Source organism: Hemitrygon akajei, chromosome 4 (assembly GCF_048418815.1).
Source record: "Hemitrygon akajei chromosome 4, sHemAka1.3, whole genome shotgun sequence".
In the NCBI taxonomy this organism is placed as follows: domain Eukaryota; kingdom Metazoa; phylum Chordata; class Chondrichthyes; order Myliobatiformes; family Dasyatidae; genus Hemitrygon; species Hemitrygon akajei.
In genome coordinates this window covers 148,853,648-148,872,206 of record NC_133127.1, presented here as the reverse complement: position 1 = coordinate 148,872,206, position 18,559 = coordinate 148,853,648, and the positions used below count along the sequence as shown (strand labels likewise).

Sequence of the window (18,559 nt, the reverse complement as noted above, 5' to 3'; positions counted from 1 at the left end):
ACAAAGCACTGCTATATGGAGGGACCGATCATACTGTAAGACAAGGGCTGGAAAACCCCATGCCAATAATCGTCTTTGGGGGAACATTCCCACAAATGCCCTATCAGGAACAGACTAAATTCAAACAGCCCAGACAGGACTGGAAGTCCCAAGGAGGGGGGCAGAGGAGCTATGGGCAGAGGGGACCAGTGAGGAAACAGGGGGAAAGAGAGGTAGAGAGATTGTGCTGGGAATGTAATCAGCCAGGTCACATGAGAAGAGATTGTCTGTTTACACCATGGCCTGTCACACACCAGCAGGAACCGATAAGAAGGGAACTAAAGTTTAGCCAAGGACCAGTCCCCACAGGCCCAAGCGGACCTGTGAACGCCTATGCGAGGTATTAGGGGTGCCCCGAGAACTCGAGTGGGAAGGGACATTACCGAATGATAACAAGGGAGACAGACGAGGAACCCATAACCTGAACAGACACCAATGATGATAGATACTGGAGCCACGTACACTTGTGTACAGCCACAGTATGCCCTTCACCTTCCCATGTCAGGAAAGTTTATTAAGACGGTTGGGTTCTTGGGGAAAACACAGTTGACACAGTGCACAGCTCCAGTGCAGTTGAGAATGGGAAATAAAGGAATTGTTTTGCCAGTGCTAGTATTTAAAGGAACTCCGATTAATTTGTTAGGCAGAGATGCCTTATTGAAACTGGAATTAAAATTAGAATGCACCAGAAATGGGCTGAGTGTGGAAAGAGCAGGGGCTCAATTGATAGTACGAGAAGACAAGAAGGCTAATGTCTTTTGGATAGGAGACATCACAGATCATATTCAGGAAACCTGGGAAAAATGGAAAAAGGGCGTGCAGGCTATATTACCCAGGGCTGTAATGCCCAAATCTGAGCTACATTGTACAGTGATTTTTGACGAGACTCAGAACAGGGAGTTAGAGGAGAAATGGCACCTGGAGGCATGTACCCAACAGCACCTGGAAGGGGAGGCTGTGATAATTGGAAAGCAAGGGGCAGCTTTACAAGTTAAGTGGAACACCTTTTTAGAAAAATGGTACAGGATACCAGAGGCTGCACCCCATGTAACGTTGTTGGTAAATAAGGGATATCAGTCTAAAGACTTAGGACCTTTAGTTAAGAGTGCTGAAACCGTAACAGTATGGAGGAAAATCACGCCAGAGGTGTGGATATCAGAAGACAACAATTGCATTAAAATAATGGTAAGTGTAGATATGGTAGGGACAGTGAGAGAGGTCGAAATAACTCCCCACCCACACCTGCCCTTGCTGGGAAAGGAAAGAGGCCAGCAGAAAGAAAAAAGGTTAGATGAGTTGCCGTCTATTCTGTGGTCACAGCATGACACGGACGTAGGAAAAATAAAAACAGCTAGTCCGGTGGAAATAAGGCTGAAAAAGGGAGCAATTCCACCCGGAGACCACAATACCCTCTAAGACCAGAAGCAGAAGAGGGAATAGCATCGACAATGCAGGGGTTGCTTGAAATAGGAGTGCTTAAAAGAACATTGAAATAGGAGTGCTTAAAAGAACAAACAGTCCATGCAATACCCCGTTGCTGCTGGTCTCAAAAGCAGATAAATTTAAGTGGAGATTGGTGCATGATTTGCGAGCAGTAAATGATGTGGTAGAGGACTGGCCAGCGGTAGTTCCCAACCCACACACGCTTTTGACTAATGTTCCACCAGAAGCAAGTTACTTTTCAGTGATTGATTTGTGTTCGGCTTTCTTCAGCATTCCTCTAGCCGATCAGTGTCAGTATTTGTTTGCATTTACTTACAGAGGTGCTCAGTATACCTATACTAGAATGCCGCAAGGATTTAAACATTCACTGCACATTTTTAATCAGGTATTGAAGGCAGACCTAGAGGGCATGCCATTGGAAAGTACATTGTTACAGTATGTGGATGACCTGTTGATTTGCTCCCAAAATGAGGAACAGTGTGAGCAGGACACTATAACTCTGTTAGAGAAACTGGCGCATGGAGGACATAAAGTATCCAAAAAGAAACTGCAATTTTGCACACAGCAAGTGGAGTACTTAGGCAGGGTAATATCCAAGGGAGTGAAGGCGATAGCACCAGATCAGATTGAGGCAATAACTAAGGCCCCCAAACCCCAGACTGTAGGGCAGATGATGACGTTTTTGGGAATGGCAGGGTACAGCTCAGATTGGATAGGAGAATATGCTGAGATTGTGGCACCTTTGAGAAAGATAATGAAAGAAGCAGGATATACAAATTTGAAGAACGGCTTACAGTGGAATGGAGAGGCGGAGATAGCTTTCAATACTATTAAGCAGGAATTGTAGTCAGCACCAGCATTAGCTTTGCCTGACTACGAGAAGCTTTTTCATTTGTATGTATCCAACTGACAGGAGGGTTATGTCACAGCAGTTCTAACACAAGAGACAGGCACAGGAAAAGCAAAGCAGCCGATAGCATACTACAGTACGAGACTAGATGAGGTGGCTCAGGGGTATCCACCCTGTTATCAGGGATTGGCGGCGCTGTACTATGCATATGAAAAGGCATCATCTGTAACCCTGGGCTATCCTGTGACTGTACACACACCACAAAGTAGCAGAATTGCTAGAAAGAGGGAAATTAGTGCTGACGCCAGCCAGGATAGCAGCGTATCAGATGCTATTGACATTTCCAGACATAACTATACAGAGATGCACTACCAGTAATATAGCCGATTTTGTCCCTTTGGACTATGAAGGAGAACCCCATGATTGTGTAGGGAAGACGATGGCATTTGCCAAATTGAGAGCAGATTTACGGTCAGAACCATTAGAGGATGCAGATAAAAAGGTTCTGTTCGTAGATGGCTCTTGTTATAGGGATTATGATGGAAATCATGCAGGGTTCTCAGTAGTGCAGCAGTATCAGTCGAGCTATAAGATTATTAGGATGGAGTCCTGTCCCCAACCGTGTTCTGCCCAACTAGCGGAAATCAAAGCCCTGACAGCTGCGTGTAAAATGATGGAAGGTGAGAAAGTAGACATCTATACTGATTCGGCATATGCTCATGGAGTATGCCATTTGTTCGGGGCAGTGTGGAAACAGAGAGGTTTTAAAAAAAGCAGTGGAGATCCCATACAACATTGTCAGCAAATTCTAGACTTAATAAAAGCCATAATGAAACATAAAGCATTGGCTATAGTAAAATGCCAGGCACATAAAAAGGGAAATCAAGCTGCGGACGAGGCAGCCAGAAAAGCGTCTGGATGTACATCAGCTGTCATTGCCCCCCAGGTAAGCCTAACTCCAGAACCTGTGGTAGAGGACCTAATTGAAATACAAGGTAAGGCAACTTTGGCGGAACAGACAATGTGGAGACGAAGGGGGGCCAAGCAGAACCGGAAGATGGTTTGTTGGTAGCGCCCACCCCTCTACTGACGATTCTGATTTCAGAAGCGTATGGGATTGACCATTGTGCAAGGGGGGAAAGTGATAAAGAAAATAAAGGAGGATGGTTTTTGGTCACCTTATTTACAGGCTTCAGTGGACTTTGTCTTGTCACAGTGCGAGGTATGCGCACAGAATGCAGGGTTCGGACATCAGTTATTTGACTGGTTAGAAAGTAGACTCGGAGGATGGGGAGCATGGCTGACTAAAATGGCAATAACTGTCAGTATTGTATTGTTGAGCTGTGCGCTTGTGCTGTGCTGTTTTCTTCCTTGTCTCAAGTCTCTTGTAGTGCGTGCTGCAACCAAACAATTTCTGATGCTCGTGGCAATTACTGAAGCAAGCTTAGTGGAGAAAGAAACACTGAAAATGTATCGTTACAGCCTACAACACCTGCAGGATGAACAAGAGCAAAACGACAGTGTGGGAGTAGATTGTAAGGGCTTCTGAGTTTTTTTCCCTGTCTCAGGTACAAAGGGACAGGTTTTTGGCTCAGCGGCCCAGGGTAACAGGGAGAGAATACTTTGAGGTCTTGGCGCAGAAAATTATAGTTTAACCCGAGATTTGGGAATAAGTGCTTGAGTTTACTGGGGCTTTTGTGTGCAGACTCTTAGTCTTCTTTCTCTGTGTGAGACCCTCTGGGTCTCAAAGGGGGGATATATTGGAGTATAAAAGTTGTATTATTTGCTGTGTAACCAAAACTATGTAGTCTGAGTTTGCTATTTGCTATGCATGTATCCAAAATGAAATCTTAAGAATGTAGAAGACAATGGTGTGTTAATGAGAGGTAGCTAAGAGATGTAGATTAGAACATGATTAAGTCAATGGGTAGAAACAATAGTGGCGGATGTACTTGTGATACGCAACTATAGACCGATTGGATATGCTAATGCAACTAAACCAGGAGATTGCTATAAAAAATGCTATGTCCAAGGATCGGTGGGCAATCAGCGACTAGCTCAATGACTGTCTCAGCTTTGATTTGCAAATTAAAGTTTAATACTTCTTGAAGAATCTTCTGCGTCTCCTGGTCATTTGTGGGGCACGAGAAACCACGACACTATTTTCTTACAGTTCATTGTCTTAAGTGCCCATAATTTTGCAAAGAAGTGCTCACCAAACAAGATATCGTTGTTTTTTGCTATTCCAACTCTCAGCAATGAACTTGTCTGAATGAAATTTCACACATACGCAAGTCTCATCCTGATATCTAACTGAGGTTAATCAAGGATGTTTTCTAAAATTATACACATATTGATAAAATTATTACATTTCTGTAATAAAACAAAATTTCACAATAATATGGAACATTCTGGAGATACCATTGTTACTCACAGCTCTTTTTGAATCAGTAAGTTCTTTCTTTGTTTTCACTAACATTTGTTTCATCTTGGTGTTTTTCTCTTTGTTTTCCTCCAATGTTTTCTGCAGAGATCCTGCAAATGACCACAATCAGGTTACTTGATATCTATTATAGAAGTCATCTGCTGAAAGAAATGATATAGAACTTATTAATAATAACAATTTATTCATAAATACTTCCAGGTAAACATGCAATTGGAATAACAGTATGAATATGAATATAGTATAAACACTGTAAGTTTTCCCAAAACCAAATAAAAATTTAAGTTTAGATCATGATAAATTAAGGCAGAATCCATAGAGGTATTATTCCAAGTCCTGATGCTTTTATGAAAAACAAGAAATCCTTTTTTTATTCTAAAAATATAGTGGTGGCAAAACTAATTTGATAGTGAACACATCAGTTTATATCGCATGCCTTTGTCTTATTTGCTTAATTCATCAATTTTGCAGTGAACAATCTCACCCCTCACAGGATGATCCTTGTCTGATGTGGACCTGCCACTTCCGTGATACCACTATTAAGGAGGAAATGTTTTCAACAAAGTGGTTTCATTTAGTTCACTGAATCCATACTTAATCAGGAATAAAATATAATGGACTTCAATCAACCAAACTGATCAACTCACTTATTTGATCTTCCAAGTTAGCCATTTTCTGTTTGCATGATGCTGTTTCTTCCACCGCTTCACCAATCCTGTTGTCTTGGTCAGTAATTTTCTGGTTCAGTTCTTTTACCAAGCGCTCATAATCTGCGATCTCCATGTCCATTAGTGTGCTTTTTTGAGCATCCTAGCAACAATGGGAAATAAATGACAATAATTTGCACTGCATTGAGATTTCAACCAAAACAAAATTCCATTGATAATTAAGTATTACTGGATTTATTTCATTGGTATGAAAGAATCCTATTAATAGATACAAATATAAATCCTCAATGTCCATTTGTGTGCCATATAAACAAGTATTATATTGCTTGAGTTACAGTATTTGGGCCAAATTAAATCCCACCGTCCTTATCAAAACACAAAAAGGACAAAATAATTGGTTATTGATCAAATTTATTGTGTACATCTTTACATTGTTCATTTGTACACAGTGGTGCATACACTTCTATTTGTAGTAAAATTATGTTCCAATGTCACAGACATTGCATAATAGTTTCTCCTGCAGTAACTTTAAATTGCTTTTTACAGTGCTTTCTTTGACTTTTAATGGTCCAGATCAGAACTTCTTTGAAACACTGCTTCATTTCTTCTTCACATCATGCCTAAATGCTATATTGGTAATTCACTTTCAATCATTATTGCCTGCTCTAAAACTATTTTGATCCACCATTGGTTGGAAATAATATACTAAAATGATGTAAATTTGAGGCAAAAAAAACCCAGTAACATCCCACCAGGTATCAAACATGGACAAAAAGAAAAATGTTAGTACTTTATGTCTTATGATCTGATGTACAAAATCTTGTGGCAACTTTGGGAGGCAAAATTCTCTACTCCCAGCTCTTCCAAAAAATCTTGCTTTGCTTCTATCCAGATGGGTAAAGTATGGTAAGTTGCTAATCAATGTTACATTGGGATTAGCAGGCACAATGTAAAAGGCTGGATTTTTAGTGAGATTGACGTGACGAACTAAAGTTATGGACAACTGGAAGTTGAATATTTGTAGCATCTTGTCTTATATTAGATTTCTGGCAACTTTAGTGATTTGCTTTTGAATGCAGTGGGTTGCGTCTCTTGACTACCTTTCTCACATGTTCCAGTTCTTGTACTGTTTGTTGCAGTTGGTGTTTCTCATTTTGAAGTTGCTTCTTAAGTTCTTCAATTTCTTTTGCCAGTGTACAATTGTCCTGCATTGAAAAGAATATATTTTTTAAATATACGTTATTTATACAAGAAAATCAATTGAAAAAAAAATTGGGCAATTCCACAAAATATACTTAAAACTTTAAGGCACTGAGCTATATTTAGTTTCCAGTACCTTAGATACCTGTTCCTTAACAAGTTTTATGGCCTCCAACTCCTTTTCAACAGCTGTCTTAGCTTTTTCGGATTCTAATATCTGTACTTCCAGCTGTTTGGCATTCGACTGCGAAGTTCCTAAATGGGTCAACAAATCTTCTTTATCTGAAGCCAACTGTTTATGCTAAATGGAAGGTAACAGAGAGACATAACGGATTCATTAATATGTTGTACAGCAGTAGACTTCTTCAAAGTGATCACTTTTCGGACAAGGCTTAAACGTTATTTAATGAGCCTTGTCCAAAAAAGGGTGAACTTTGCATAAATGGAGGTCCTAAATGATCAACTTGCACTGTAAAGTGTTCCCTACTGTACGTTTATCATAAACAAATACAGATCTGGAATTTACTCTTGTTGGCAAGCAACCTACACTGGCCTATAATCCAAGCCTATGCTAACCTTCAGTAGACGTGTCAGTGTTGGCTTTTGGAGAAATACTCAGAGGCAAAGATTTACACAGAGGAAGAAAAAGCTCTGCCCATAAATTAACAAAAAAAAAAACAAAAGCTGTGGCAGCTGGCATAACCTGTGCCTCTTAAATTAGCCAGTTGCAAAAAGCTGTCAAAAGCAAGCAACCACATTCACAACTTATATGCTCACGAACAAATATGAAGGAATCCTGGGCTTGTTCATATTTGTCATGGACTTTGTGGACTGAAGGGCCTATTTCTGCAATGTAGGACACTGACTTTTCTACTTAATTTTCCACCCTGTGTATTCCTCTCTTTTCTAAATGGTTCTGAAGTGCATTTGACAATTTTGCTCATAATCTTTACAATTCCCTCACTTCTCTCTGTTATTCAAAACAACACGTTTTCTGTCAGCTCATAATTATTGCTCATTATTTCCTCATTGTGAAGCATCATTAGCCAACTCCTATTAACAGGTGGCATTAAAATATATGTTATTGATACTGCTTGTACAGATTTTTATAGGTCTCCTTGTATTACTTTAATTTTAATTATGCACTTGAAACACTATGGTGCCTATTGTAAACAGAATTCTACATTCACTGATAGAAAAATATTGCTCAATAGATGGAAGATGGTGTCATACCTCTAGAAGGCATGCGTTCAAATGCTGTGTAAGTTCCTCCACCTGATTTTCACAGTTATTTGCTCGCTCCTTTTCCATATCCAGCTTTTCTGCTTGCTTCTCATATTCTAGCAAAAGATTCTGAGTGAAAGAAACACAATCTTAAACTAATTAACAACTAATTTAAAAATGGACTTCCTGTAAGTGCTATAGTTTAAGTGACAAACTGCTTAATAAGTTTCTTTCCCCTATGACTGTTGAGGCATGAGCTTGGGGTAACTTTAAGTTAGATAAACATGTACAAACAAGCTGGATGAACTCAGCAGGTCGGGCAGCATCCATTGAAAGAAGCAGTCAACGTTTCGGGCCGAGACCCTTCGTCAGGACGTCTTGGCCCGAAATGTTGACTGCTCCTTTCAACGGATGCTGCCTGACCTGCTGAGTTCATCCAGCTTGTTTGTACGTGTTTATTTGACCACAGCATCTGCAGTGTACTTTGTCTTTACTTAAGTTAGATAGTTTTTAGCTAGGGTAGTTGGTAGGAAGTGTTTGGATCCTGCACTGGGCAAAAAAAAACAAAATCCTTTTCTCTGTCATTGACCATAATTCAACTAAAAGACTGAACTAATAATTCAATTAATTAGATGAGGAAAGGATCTGCGTGACCAGTACCAGGACAGGTTGCCATGTATTAGACACAAATGTAATGACCACAAAGAGGTACCAGAGTTGAATTGAACAGTCTCATTGATAATCAACACCAAAAATCTGGTGTGGGAAAACTTGTGGGAAAAGACTGGTAAATAGCAAACGTATGCATTACCATTTATGTTCATGGCAAGAATATTATTCTCAGCAATGCAACAGCTGCAGATATGATTACTTATATTATCAATTATAAACCCCAACTCTCATATCGCTGATCAAATATGATAAACATCTTGTACTCTGAACATATTTTAGCAAATGTTAAGATTTTCAGAAAATTACCTATACGTAGAACAATGCAAGGCTAATAGTAATTACAATTATGAACAGCACAATTGTTCAAATTTCCAGGATAAGCTATGAAATAGAAGCTTTAAGTACAATTTTAAATCTTATAAATACTGGTAAGTAACAAGAAATTACACCATGCATTAATTCTCATGATAGGATTAGTAAGGATAGTTTTGTTATCTCAATATTCTTTTTAGCAGCAGATGTCATGATGATATTGACAACTACACTGTTGCATTCATTTTTTAAAATTGTGATATTTAATAGAAATCACACTGTCTACTCATTAAAGTTCCTCAACCTAACTATTTTCTGTTGCTTCCTGTTTTTTTTCCATGAAAACTGAAAAATCTTTGTCTAGACCATAAATATTTACAAAAGTTCATTTTAATCAATATTTGCAGTATTTGAATTCTGTTTCATAACCACAGGGTTTTTCCTTAATCCACTTCCTGAAGCCAGCGTAATGGCATTTCACCAGGACTTTTACAGGTTTTACTGAAAATAATATAAAGCTGTCCACTATCTATTTCAAATGTCACTTTCTGAAGGGAAAACTCAAGTACAAACATCAGACATTGTGGGGGAAAATTGTAAAAGACTAAACAATGTTAGAATGGTTACCTTGTAGTTTTCAGATCCTTGCATGACGTCTTTAATTGAAGAAGAGAGTCGATCCCGCTCAGACTTTACAATCTCCATCTCTTCTGTTAATAGTAACACCTGGTTGAAAACAAGTTTTTCTTTTTACAATTTCATACCTACATAATATTAATTTCAAGTGGAAAGAGAAATTTTATCAGGACACGTACCTGATTTTTGCTGGCATCAAGTTCTTTCTTAGCTTTCACAGCAACAGCTTTTATCTTGTTTATTCGATTTTCCTTCTCATTGCTTACTTTTTCTAGTTGAGCTATTTTAAAATGATTTTAAAAAAATTGAAATCAGCTAATGACAAACTTTCTGTCCTCTGTACTCAGCCTCACACCCAAAAGGTATTGCGTTCTTGATGATGATCAAATAAAAACATGAACAATTATGCAATTCACCAACTTTCAAGTTACACTGAAAACTCTGCTAACTTTGAGAAGCAAATTTCATTCACTTTATTTTCATATATTATAATCTGGCAAGAACCAGAACAAAACTGTCATTTTAGGAGATCATTAGTTGGGATGAGTCATTTTTAATTAAAAGCTGGACAGATTTATAAATAAAATAATATTTAGAGCTTATGATGCTCACTACTTATGAGCAACCCAGTTTTAAATAAATGAAAATATGGTGCCTATACAAGACTTCCCCTTGAAAGTCTTCGTATTTTATTGTTTTACAACATTGAATCACTGTGGAATTAATTTGGATTTTTTGACACCGATCAACAGAGAAAACTCTGGGTCAAAATGAAAACAAGCGTCTACAAAATGGTCTAAATTTATTACATTTATTAAACACAAAATAATTGATTGCATAGGTATTCACCCCCTTTAATATGACACTAAATCATCATTGGTGCAACCAAGTGGTTTTAAAGTCACATTATTAGTTAAATGGAGATTTTTTTTGGAGACCTCTGCGCAGTCAAGGCATTTCAATTGACTGTAGTAAAAATACTCCTGTATCTGGAAGGTCCAACTGCTGGTGAGTCACTATCCTGGCAAAAACTACACCAGGAGGACAAAAGAACACATCAAGAAATTCTGTGAAAAACTTTATCAAAGAGCACAAGTCAGGAGATGGATACAAGAAAACTTCCAAGTCATTGAATATCCTTTGGAATACAGTTAAGTCAATAATAAAGAAATGGAAAGAATATGGCACAGCTGTAGATCTGCTTCGAGCAGGCCATCCTCAAAAAACTGAGTAACCATGCAAGAAGGGAACTAGTGAGGGAGGCCATCAAGAGACTCATGACAAATCTGGAGGAGCTGAGATGGGAGAGACTATGCACATAGCAACTGTTGTCTGGGTGCTTCACCAGTCACAGCTTTATGGGAGAGTGGCAAAGAGAAAGCCACTGTTGAAAAAAACTCACATGAAATCTCAGCTAGAGTTTGCCAGGAGGCATGTGGGAAACTCTGAAGTCTGCTAGAAGAAGGTTCAATGGTCTGATGAAACCAAAATTGTGCTGTTGGCCATCAGACTAAACACTATGTTTGATGTAAGCCAAACACTACACATCACCAAAAACACGCCATCCCTATCATGAAGCATGGGGGTGACTGCATCATGCTGTGGGATTATTTCCACTGCAGTAGGCCCTGGAAGGCTTGTGAAGGTCAAGGGTAAAATGAATGCACAAAAATATGGGGAAATCCTGGAGGAAAACCTGATGCAGTCTTCAAGAGAACTGCGACTTGGAAGAACATCTGTCTCCCAGTCAGACAATGACCCCAAGCACAAAGCCAAAGTTAAACAGGAATGGCTTAAAAACAAGAAAGTTAATTAATGTTCTGGAGTGGCCAAGTCAGAGTCCAAACTTCAATCCAACTGAGAATTTGTGGCTGGACTTGAAAAGAGCTGTTCACTCACGATCACCATGCAATCTGACAGAGCTTGAGCAGTTTTGTTAAGAAGAATGGGGGAAAATTGTAGTGTCCAGATGTGCAAAGCTGATAGAGACCCATCCACCCAGACTCAAGGCTGTAATTGCAGCCAAAAATGCATTTACTAAATACTGACTTGAGGTTGGTGAGTAATTATGCAATCAATTATTTTGTGTCTAATAACTGTAATAAATTTAGACCCATTAGCTGAAATTTGTTTTCACTTTGACACAAGAGTCTTTTTTGTTGATCGGTGTCAAAAAAACCAAATTAAATCCATGATGATTCAAAGTTGTAAAATAATAAAACATGAAAACTTCAAGGAGGGCGAATACTTTTTATAGGTATTGTGACCTTGCTGAGTATCTTAAACACTGATTGAATGCTTTTACAATTCTTCAGGTATATTTATCAATAATTAACTGCCAATACAAGGTAATGAAGGGTATTTCAAAACTTTTCATATACTAGATAGATGTTTAGGACCAGGCGACAAATGGGGAAGACAAGGGAAACAAAAAAAGATACAAAAACAAACTGAAAGAAAATTTTAAGATAAATAACCCAAGTCCAAGGCTGATAATAGAATTAGTCTATTTATCTAATACATATAATACATGAACCACTGCCTTTATAGATAGGTTAAAAGAGTTTTCAATATTAGTAATCCATAAAAATATTTGGCCTTTGAAATTTCACAGTAAAATACAAATTTTATAAATAAGCCAGGATGTTATCAACTTCTTTAAAAATTAGTATTTTGTCTATCATCACTAGGATTTTAAAATATCAAGCCTACAACCACCTTTAAGAAAACAATAATCTCAAATTTTACCAAACTTACTTCAGTTTAGGACAAGATTATAAACACCAGTTTATAATTGCAGTTGGGCAATTTTTTCTTCTGTAAAGGCCTGAATGTATACTTTAAGGATTGGAAGCCTGAATACAAATGAGATTTGCTAGAGGGGTATGCATCACTTCAGAATTTAAAAAAGTGATAACTTAGAACCTGAAGCTCGAAATTCACTGATAGCAGCGTTAGATTCAATTTATATAGGTCTAAATTGGGAGCCACAAAAGAGCAGGAGAGACTGTACTACAAAGAAGTTTCAAATGTGGGGCAGCTCCACACAGAGGTTCAAAATCTCTGCAGATAATTTTGAAATTAACATTTGAAATCCTGGGGTACAGGGCAGCTCTGTATTGTAAAGGGCAGTGCTGGTGCTTCCCACTTCCAGAAACTTAGATTCAATTCTAATCTGAAGTATTGTCTGTTTGGAATTTTCATGTCCTACCTATAATCATTTTTGTTCCATCTGCTCATCCCACTTTCCTCCCATATGACATGACATACAGGCTGGTAGGTTCATTTTAATTTATTCCATTTATATAGGTGATAAGGGAAATTAAGATGGCATTACTGGGCATTTGAGACAGAATCAGTTGTAGGAGACTATAAGAGTTGACATGTGCTTGATGAACCAACTAACCTTTCTATTCTATTTTCTTTTGCCATAAGAAAGCAACAAACAAAAACGGGCAAGCTGTGCAAATCAGCAAAAACATTGGTGAATAAATAGCTATTAAAATGACAATAATGCCACTGAAATACAAAATATGTAGCATACAAGAAAAACATTCAGGAATAGTTGGCTTAACAAAGATGAAATCTGAAAATTTACAGACACGGATTGTGGAGCTGAGCAGGAGAAAGATTAAATATTTGAGATGTTAACAAAGTTTACTGATCTGTGTTATGTGCCTACTTGTAGACCAACTGTATAATGTCAATATTATAGATTGTAAACATACCTTTATTGTTTGCACATTGAACTCATTCTTCACTTTTAAAACACAAAGTATTAAATTACTTTTAACCATGAGTGCTGCAGGAACTGAAGCTGACAACCAATGAAAGCAATCAAATGTCAAAATTACATCACAGTAGGAGTATTTTGCTACTGTTGCAAAATTTATATAGCTTGTCATAAATGACTGGACAGCTATTGCAATCCTTAAGAGCTCAGCTATCATACAGACAAGCTATCAAAACCTCAGACCATTTTGCCAGACAGAATAGTAACCTACAAAGCTCACTGTAAAAGCTTTAGTATGAAAGGAAAGTATTTGCAAACTGAAACAAAAACAGAAAATGCTGAAAACACACTTGCTACCTGCCCTATCGAAGACAAATGAACAGAATTAATATTTCTGGTTGATGACTTTTCATCTGATGATTTATTGTCATTTACAGATGCCCACTTTGTATCTCTCCCAGAAATAACTCATGCTTACATTTAAAAGATTGTCTTAAAATAAGTAAAAAGCATAAAAACTGCTATGCAAGCTTTATGCTGTCTTACAAAAAGCCTAAATTTCACTTAATTTTCAGAAGGATTCTACTTAAAAATCACATAAAAATAAAACACTACTTAAAACAGCATTACATATCTATATGCCCCGATCAATTACTACAAAAAAATGCCTGAGCTAGTAGGACAAAATAAAATCAAATATATTTGTTGCTTTTATTCCAAATTTAATATTTGAAATAAAATTTTAAATTGGATACATGCATCCTAAAATTTCAATGACAATGAACCAGCACTAAAATGAAAACATACCAACTTTCTCATTCATTTCCACAATTGTGTTTTTTAAGGTGTTTTCTTCACTGGAGATTTTCAACATCAAATCCTGTATTAAAGAAAAAACGTTACCCTCAAATTGCGGTTTGTTTGCATGATAACATTTTTTGAAACAAGGCAAAATATAGTTTTTTTTAATCGAAAAGCTGGTGCTATGGATTTTCTTCTGCAAAAATTTGCTCAAGATTCAAATATGATTTGAAAAATCAAAAAGATTTTTCCATCCGTAGAATGTCAGTTACTAGTACTTGACCTCAAACAGAATTAAGGTATCATTCCACTGATGTGAATCATCTATGAACTTTTTAGTTCACACTCAATGATAACATCTGGACTAATTTCTCATTTCACCCACCACAGATCCAAAGAGAATTGGTTTTAAGACATACATGTCTTGAGTGATTTTTCTGGTTAAACCTATATTATATCAAAGATCTCTTCATGACAACCCTGTAGTTCAAAGGAATTCAGTAATTTGACAAAACTTAGCATGCTATACAGAAAAGACAAGGCTGGAAAAAGACTCCCAAAAAACTAAGATAAAGCACTAAAAAAGGTGTCAAATCTAAAAAGGTATGTAAGCCCTCCGGCAAAATTCTTCAACACCATAGTTGGAATGTTGTCTGCTGCCATGACCTGTCAGTAACATGGCAATTTAATGCAACTGAATTGCTTTCTAGACCAGACAGTAACCTTCGATCAACTAAATTGGCATTGATCAGGACTCACATGTAGATCAAATCAAAAAAGGTAGGCGATTTCCTACCTTGAAGAACATCAGTGAATCTGATATGTTTCGTGACCACTGTGGATACTAGCTTTTTAATTCAAGATTAAATGACCTTCTGGAATCCAAGTATGTTATCAAAGACACCTGATGAAACTGAAGTCAATGGGAATGAAGGAAAAATTCAAAATAATATTTGGAGTAATACGAAGAGAAAAGAGGAAAATGGATATAATTGCTGGACAATAAATCAACCCAATCCCATAAAAATCACTGCATGAACAAAAAGAAGATGCTGCAAGCATTCAGGTCAGGCAGCGTACTGTACTTGGGAGTAAAGCAAGTGTAAAAATTTTAGGCCTGAAGACCTTCTGGAACATCTTGTGTGTTTATTTCAGATTTCCAGCATCTGCAGCTTTTTTAAAATAAAGTTATACCACTGCAACGAGTTCCTCAGGAAATGTCATCTTCACCAACTTCATCAATAATCTTCCATCCATGATAAGGCCACACAAAGGGATGCTTCTTGTTAATTTCATAATATTTGTTACCAACTCTCCAAATCTACATGATACAAGATCTGGTCAACAGAGGAACAATAGCTAATAGCAAATACAATTAGCAAACTCCCTCTGATAAGGAACGTTTTGTCACTGAAAATTTCAACTGGACCAACTACACATGTACTGTATACTGTGGCCGCAGGAGTAGGTCACTGGCAAGGTACCTCTCAATTGCCTCATTCCTTCATCCAATTATGGATGGGTTTTCACCCTGGCAATCACCCAGCATATCTCATAACATTAGAAAGATCTTCATTAAAATGTTCTAAATTTGAAAACATTGTTATTTTTTAATAACTATACATGATGATATCCCAAGCCAATTTCACTAATTTCAAATATATTTGATGCACTATCAAATTTATGCCTTGAAAAATGAAAAAAAAGAGAAATCAGATTTTTTTTTTTAGTAATGGCACCCTAGTGTTTGAAATGCAAAGGAATATTTTATATCTGGATTATCAGATATAACCTAGGACCTCAGACAAAGTCAGGAACCAAAAGGTTGAGCATGGTGTGACTGATGTCAGAGTTGCATACATTTCAATGCAAGAAGAATCATAGTAAAGGCAGATATGGATCAACACTTGGAATTATGTCATTGTAGCAATTAGTGAGATTTGGCTGAAGGAGGGGCAGGACAGGCTACTCAGGCTACACCCACACTAGACCGGATAATTTTGAAAATGCCGGTTTTGCATAAAAATGATAGGTGTCCACACTAGGCGTTTTAAAAAATATCTCTGTCCACATTGAAACAGATATTTTGGCGAATCTCCTCCTACTGCGCATGCGTAGGACATATCTACCAAAAACAAGCAATGTTTGGTGTTGAATCTCGCTGTGAAAGTGTGCGTTTGTGCAGTTACAGACTAGAAAGGCGGACAGCTGTTGGCTTTCGCGCAAGGGAACTTAAAAGTTAAAAAAAACAAATAATGGAGCGTATGGAGGCAACTGACAGGGAGTTCATGGATAGTATGAACCGGCTGACGACGAACACTATTGCATTAATAAAGCACCTTGTTAAATGTGTAAAACATGTCTGCATCAGTATTATTTTGTATTTCCATACAATGTTACATTAGGCTGTTATACATCTATTGTCAGAGAAGTAGTTGCATAAATAGGTAAACCACCTTCACATGAGCAAGGACAGAAAACAGGGAAAAGTGAGTATACTTATTTATTCAGTAAGTTATGGGTCAAAGTATTTGGTGAGTACATTACTAACTCTTCTGGCTTCAGTCTCGTTGCCATCTGTTCTGAAACTGTTAGGTTGCGTTCAAGAAAACAATGAAATAGCCTGTTGCCGTCTGATAGCATTTTCAGATTTCTCTGGTTACCCCGTCCACATTGATCTGCCCAAGTGGCGTTTTCAAAATTACACACCCTGGACAGCGTTTCTGAAAAGATGCAGTTTCAGGGGATGAAAATGCTGTTTTAGTGAGGACGGAGGGTAAAAACAAAGAGAGGAAGCTTCGGTTATGGATTTATCCGGTGTAGTGTGGGCGTAGCCTCAATATTCCATTGTTTTAGACGTGACACAGCAGGAGGGATTGAAGGAGGACGGGTGGCATTACAAGTCAGGGAAAATGTCATGGCAATGCTCAGTCAGGACAGACTGAAGAACTCATCTAGTGAAGCGATATGAGAGGAACTGAGAAATAAGAAAGGTATGACCACTTTAATGTATTACAGACCACCCAACAATCAGTGGGATTCAGAGGAACAAATTAGCAGAAAGATTGCAGACTGTTACAAAAAACGCAAGGCTGTTATAGTAGGCGATTTAAATTTTCCACATATTGACTGGGAATCCCATACTGTAAAAGGACTAGATGGGATAGAGCTTGTCAAGTCCCAACCAAAGAGTGTACGGTATTTGATCTGCTACTAGGGAATGAGACAGGGCAGGGGACAGAAGCTTGTGTAGGGGAACACTTTGCATCTAGTGATCATAATGCCACTAATTTCAAAGTAAGTATGCAAAGAGATAGGTCTGGTCCACGGGTTAAGATTCTAAACTGGAGAAAGGTCAATTTTGATGGCATCAGAAAAATTGGCAAATGTGGATTGAGACAGAATGTTTTCTGGCGAAAGTGTACTTGATGAGTGGGGGCATTCAAAAGGTGAAATTTTGAGCGTACAAGTCTTGTATGTGCCCTATCATAACAAAAGGTGAAGATAGCAGGTTAGGGAACCTTGGTTTTCAAGAGATATTGAGGTGCTGATTAAGAAACAAAAAGGAGGTATATGGCAGGTATAGGCAAGTAGGAACAAATGAGGTGTTTATGGAGTACAAGAAATGCAACAGGACACTTAAGAAAGAAATCAGCTAAAAGGAGGCATGAGGTTGCCCTAGGTGAAGAAGAATCTCAAGGGATTCTACAGATATGTTAAGAGCAAAAAGAGTGCAAGAGACAAAATTGGTCTTCTGGAAGATCAGAATGGTAATCCATGTATGGAGCCAAAACAGATGGTGGAAGATCTTAAATAATTTTTTTTTACATCTATAGTTACACAGGAGGCAGACACAGAATCTACAGAAGTGAGGCAAAGTGGCAACAAACATGAACCCTACACAGATTACAGAGGAGGTGGTTTTTACTGTCCTGAGGCAAATTAGGGTGGATTAATCCCCAGGGCCCCATGAGAGGCAAGTGCCAAAATTTTTGTGGCCTTTGCAGAGATATTTAAATCCTTAGTGACAGGTAAAGTGCCAGAAGATTGGAGATAACCAAAGTTGTTCCGTGTGGCACGTGGCCAAGTGGTTAAGGCATTAGACTAGTGATCTGAAGGTTGTGAGTTTAAGCCCCAGCCGAGGTAGCATGCTGTGTCCTTGACCAAGAGCAACCACTTGTTGCTCCAGTCCACCCAGCTGAAAATTGGTACCGGCAAAATGCTGGGGGTTAATCTCGTGATTGACATCCTATCTGGGGGGGGGAGGAACGGAGTCTTGTACTCTCAGTTGCTTCACGTCACAGAAACCAGCATAAGCACCAGCCTGATGAGCCTACAAGGCTCAGGACAGACTAACTTTTAACAAAGTTGTTCTGCTGTTCAAGAAAGACACTAAAAATAAACCAGGAAATTATTGGCCAGTGAGCCTGACATCAGCAGTGGGAAAGTGATTGGAAGGTATTCTGAGGGAGCGGATATATAAGTATTTGGATAGACAGGGACTGATTAAGGATAGTCAGCATGGCTTTGTACGTGGT

At 38.1% G+C, this 18,559-nt stretch overlaps 1 protein-coding gene across 1 annotated transcript in view; it reads right to left on the bottom strand.

Moving 5' to 3' along the window:
- Positions 1-18,559, bottom strand: part of LOC140726766 (GRIP and coiled-coil domain-containing protein 2) — a 66,647-nt gene that overhangs the window by 30,512 nt on the left and 17,576 nt on the right. Inside the window, exons 7-14 of the mRNA XM_073043565.1 lie at positions 14,028-14,100; positions 9,667-9,767; positions 9,479-9,577; positions 7,877-7,996; positions 6,780-6,944; positions 6,544-6,648; positions 5,423-5,585; positions 4,767-4,867 (exon numbers count right to left, since the gene is read on the bottom strand). Coding sequence (XP_072899666.1) covers positions 4,767-4,867; positions 5,423-5,585; positions 6,544-6,648; positions 6,780-6,944; positions 7,877-7,996; positions 9,479-9,577; positions 9,667-9,767; positions 14,028-14,100 — 927 coding nt within the window. The remainder of the gene's footprint in view (positions 1-4,766; positions 4,868-5,422; positions 5,586-6,543; positions 6,649-6,779; positions 6,945-7,876; positions 7,997-9,478; positions 9,578-9,666; positions 9,768-14,027; positions 14,101-18,559) is intronic.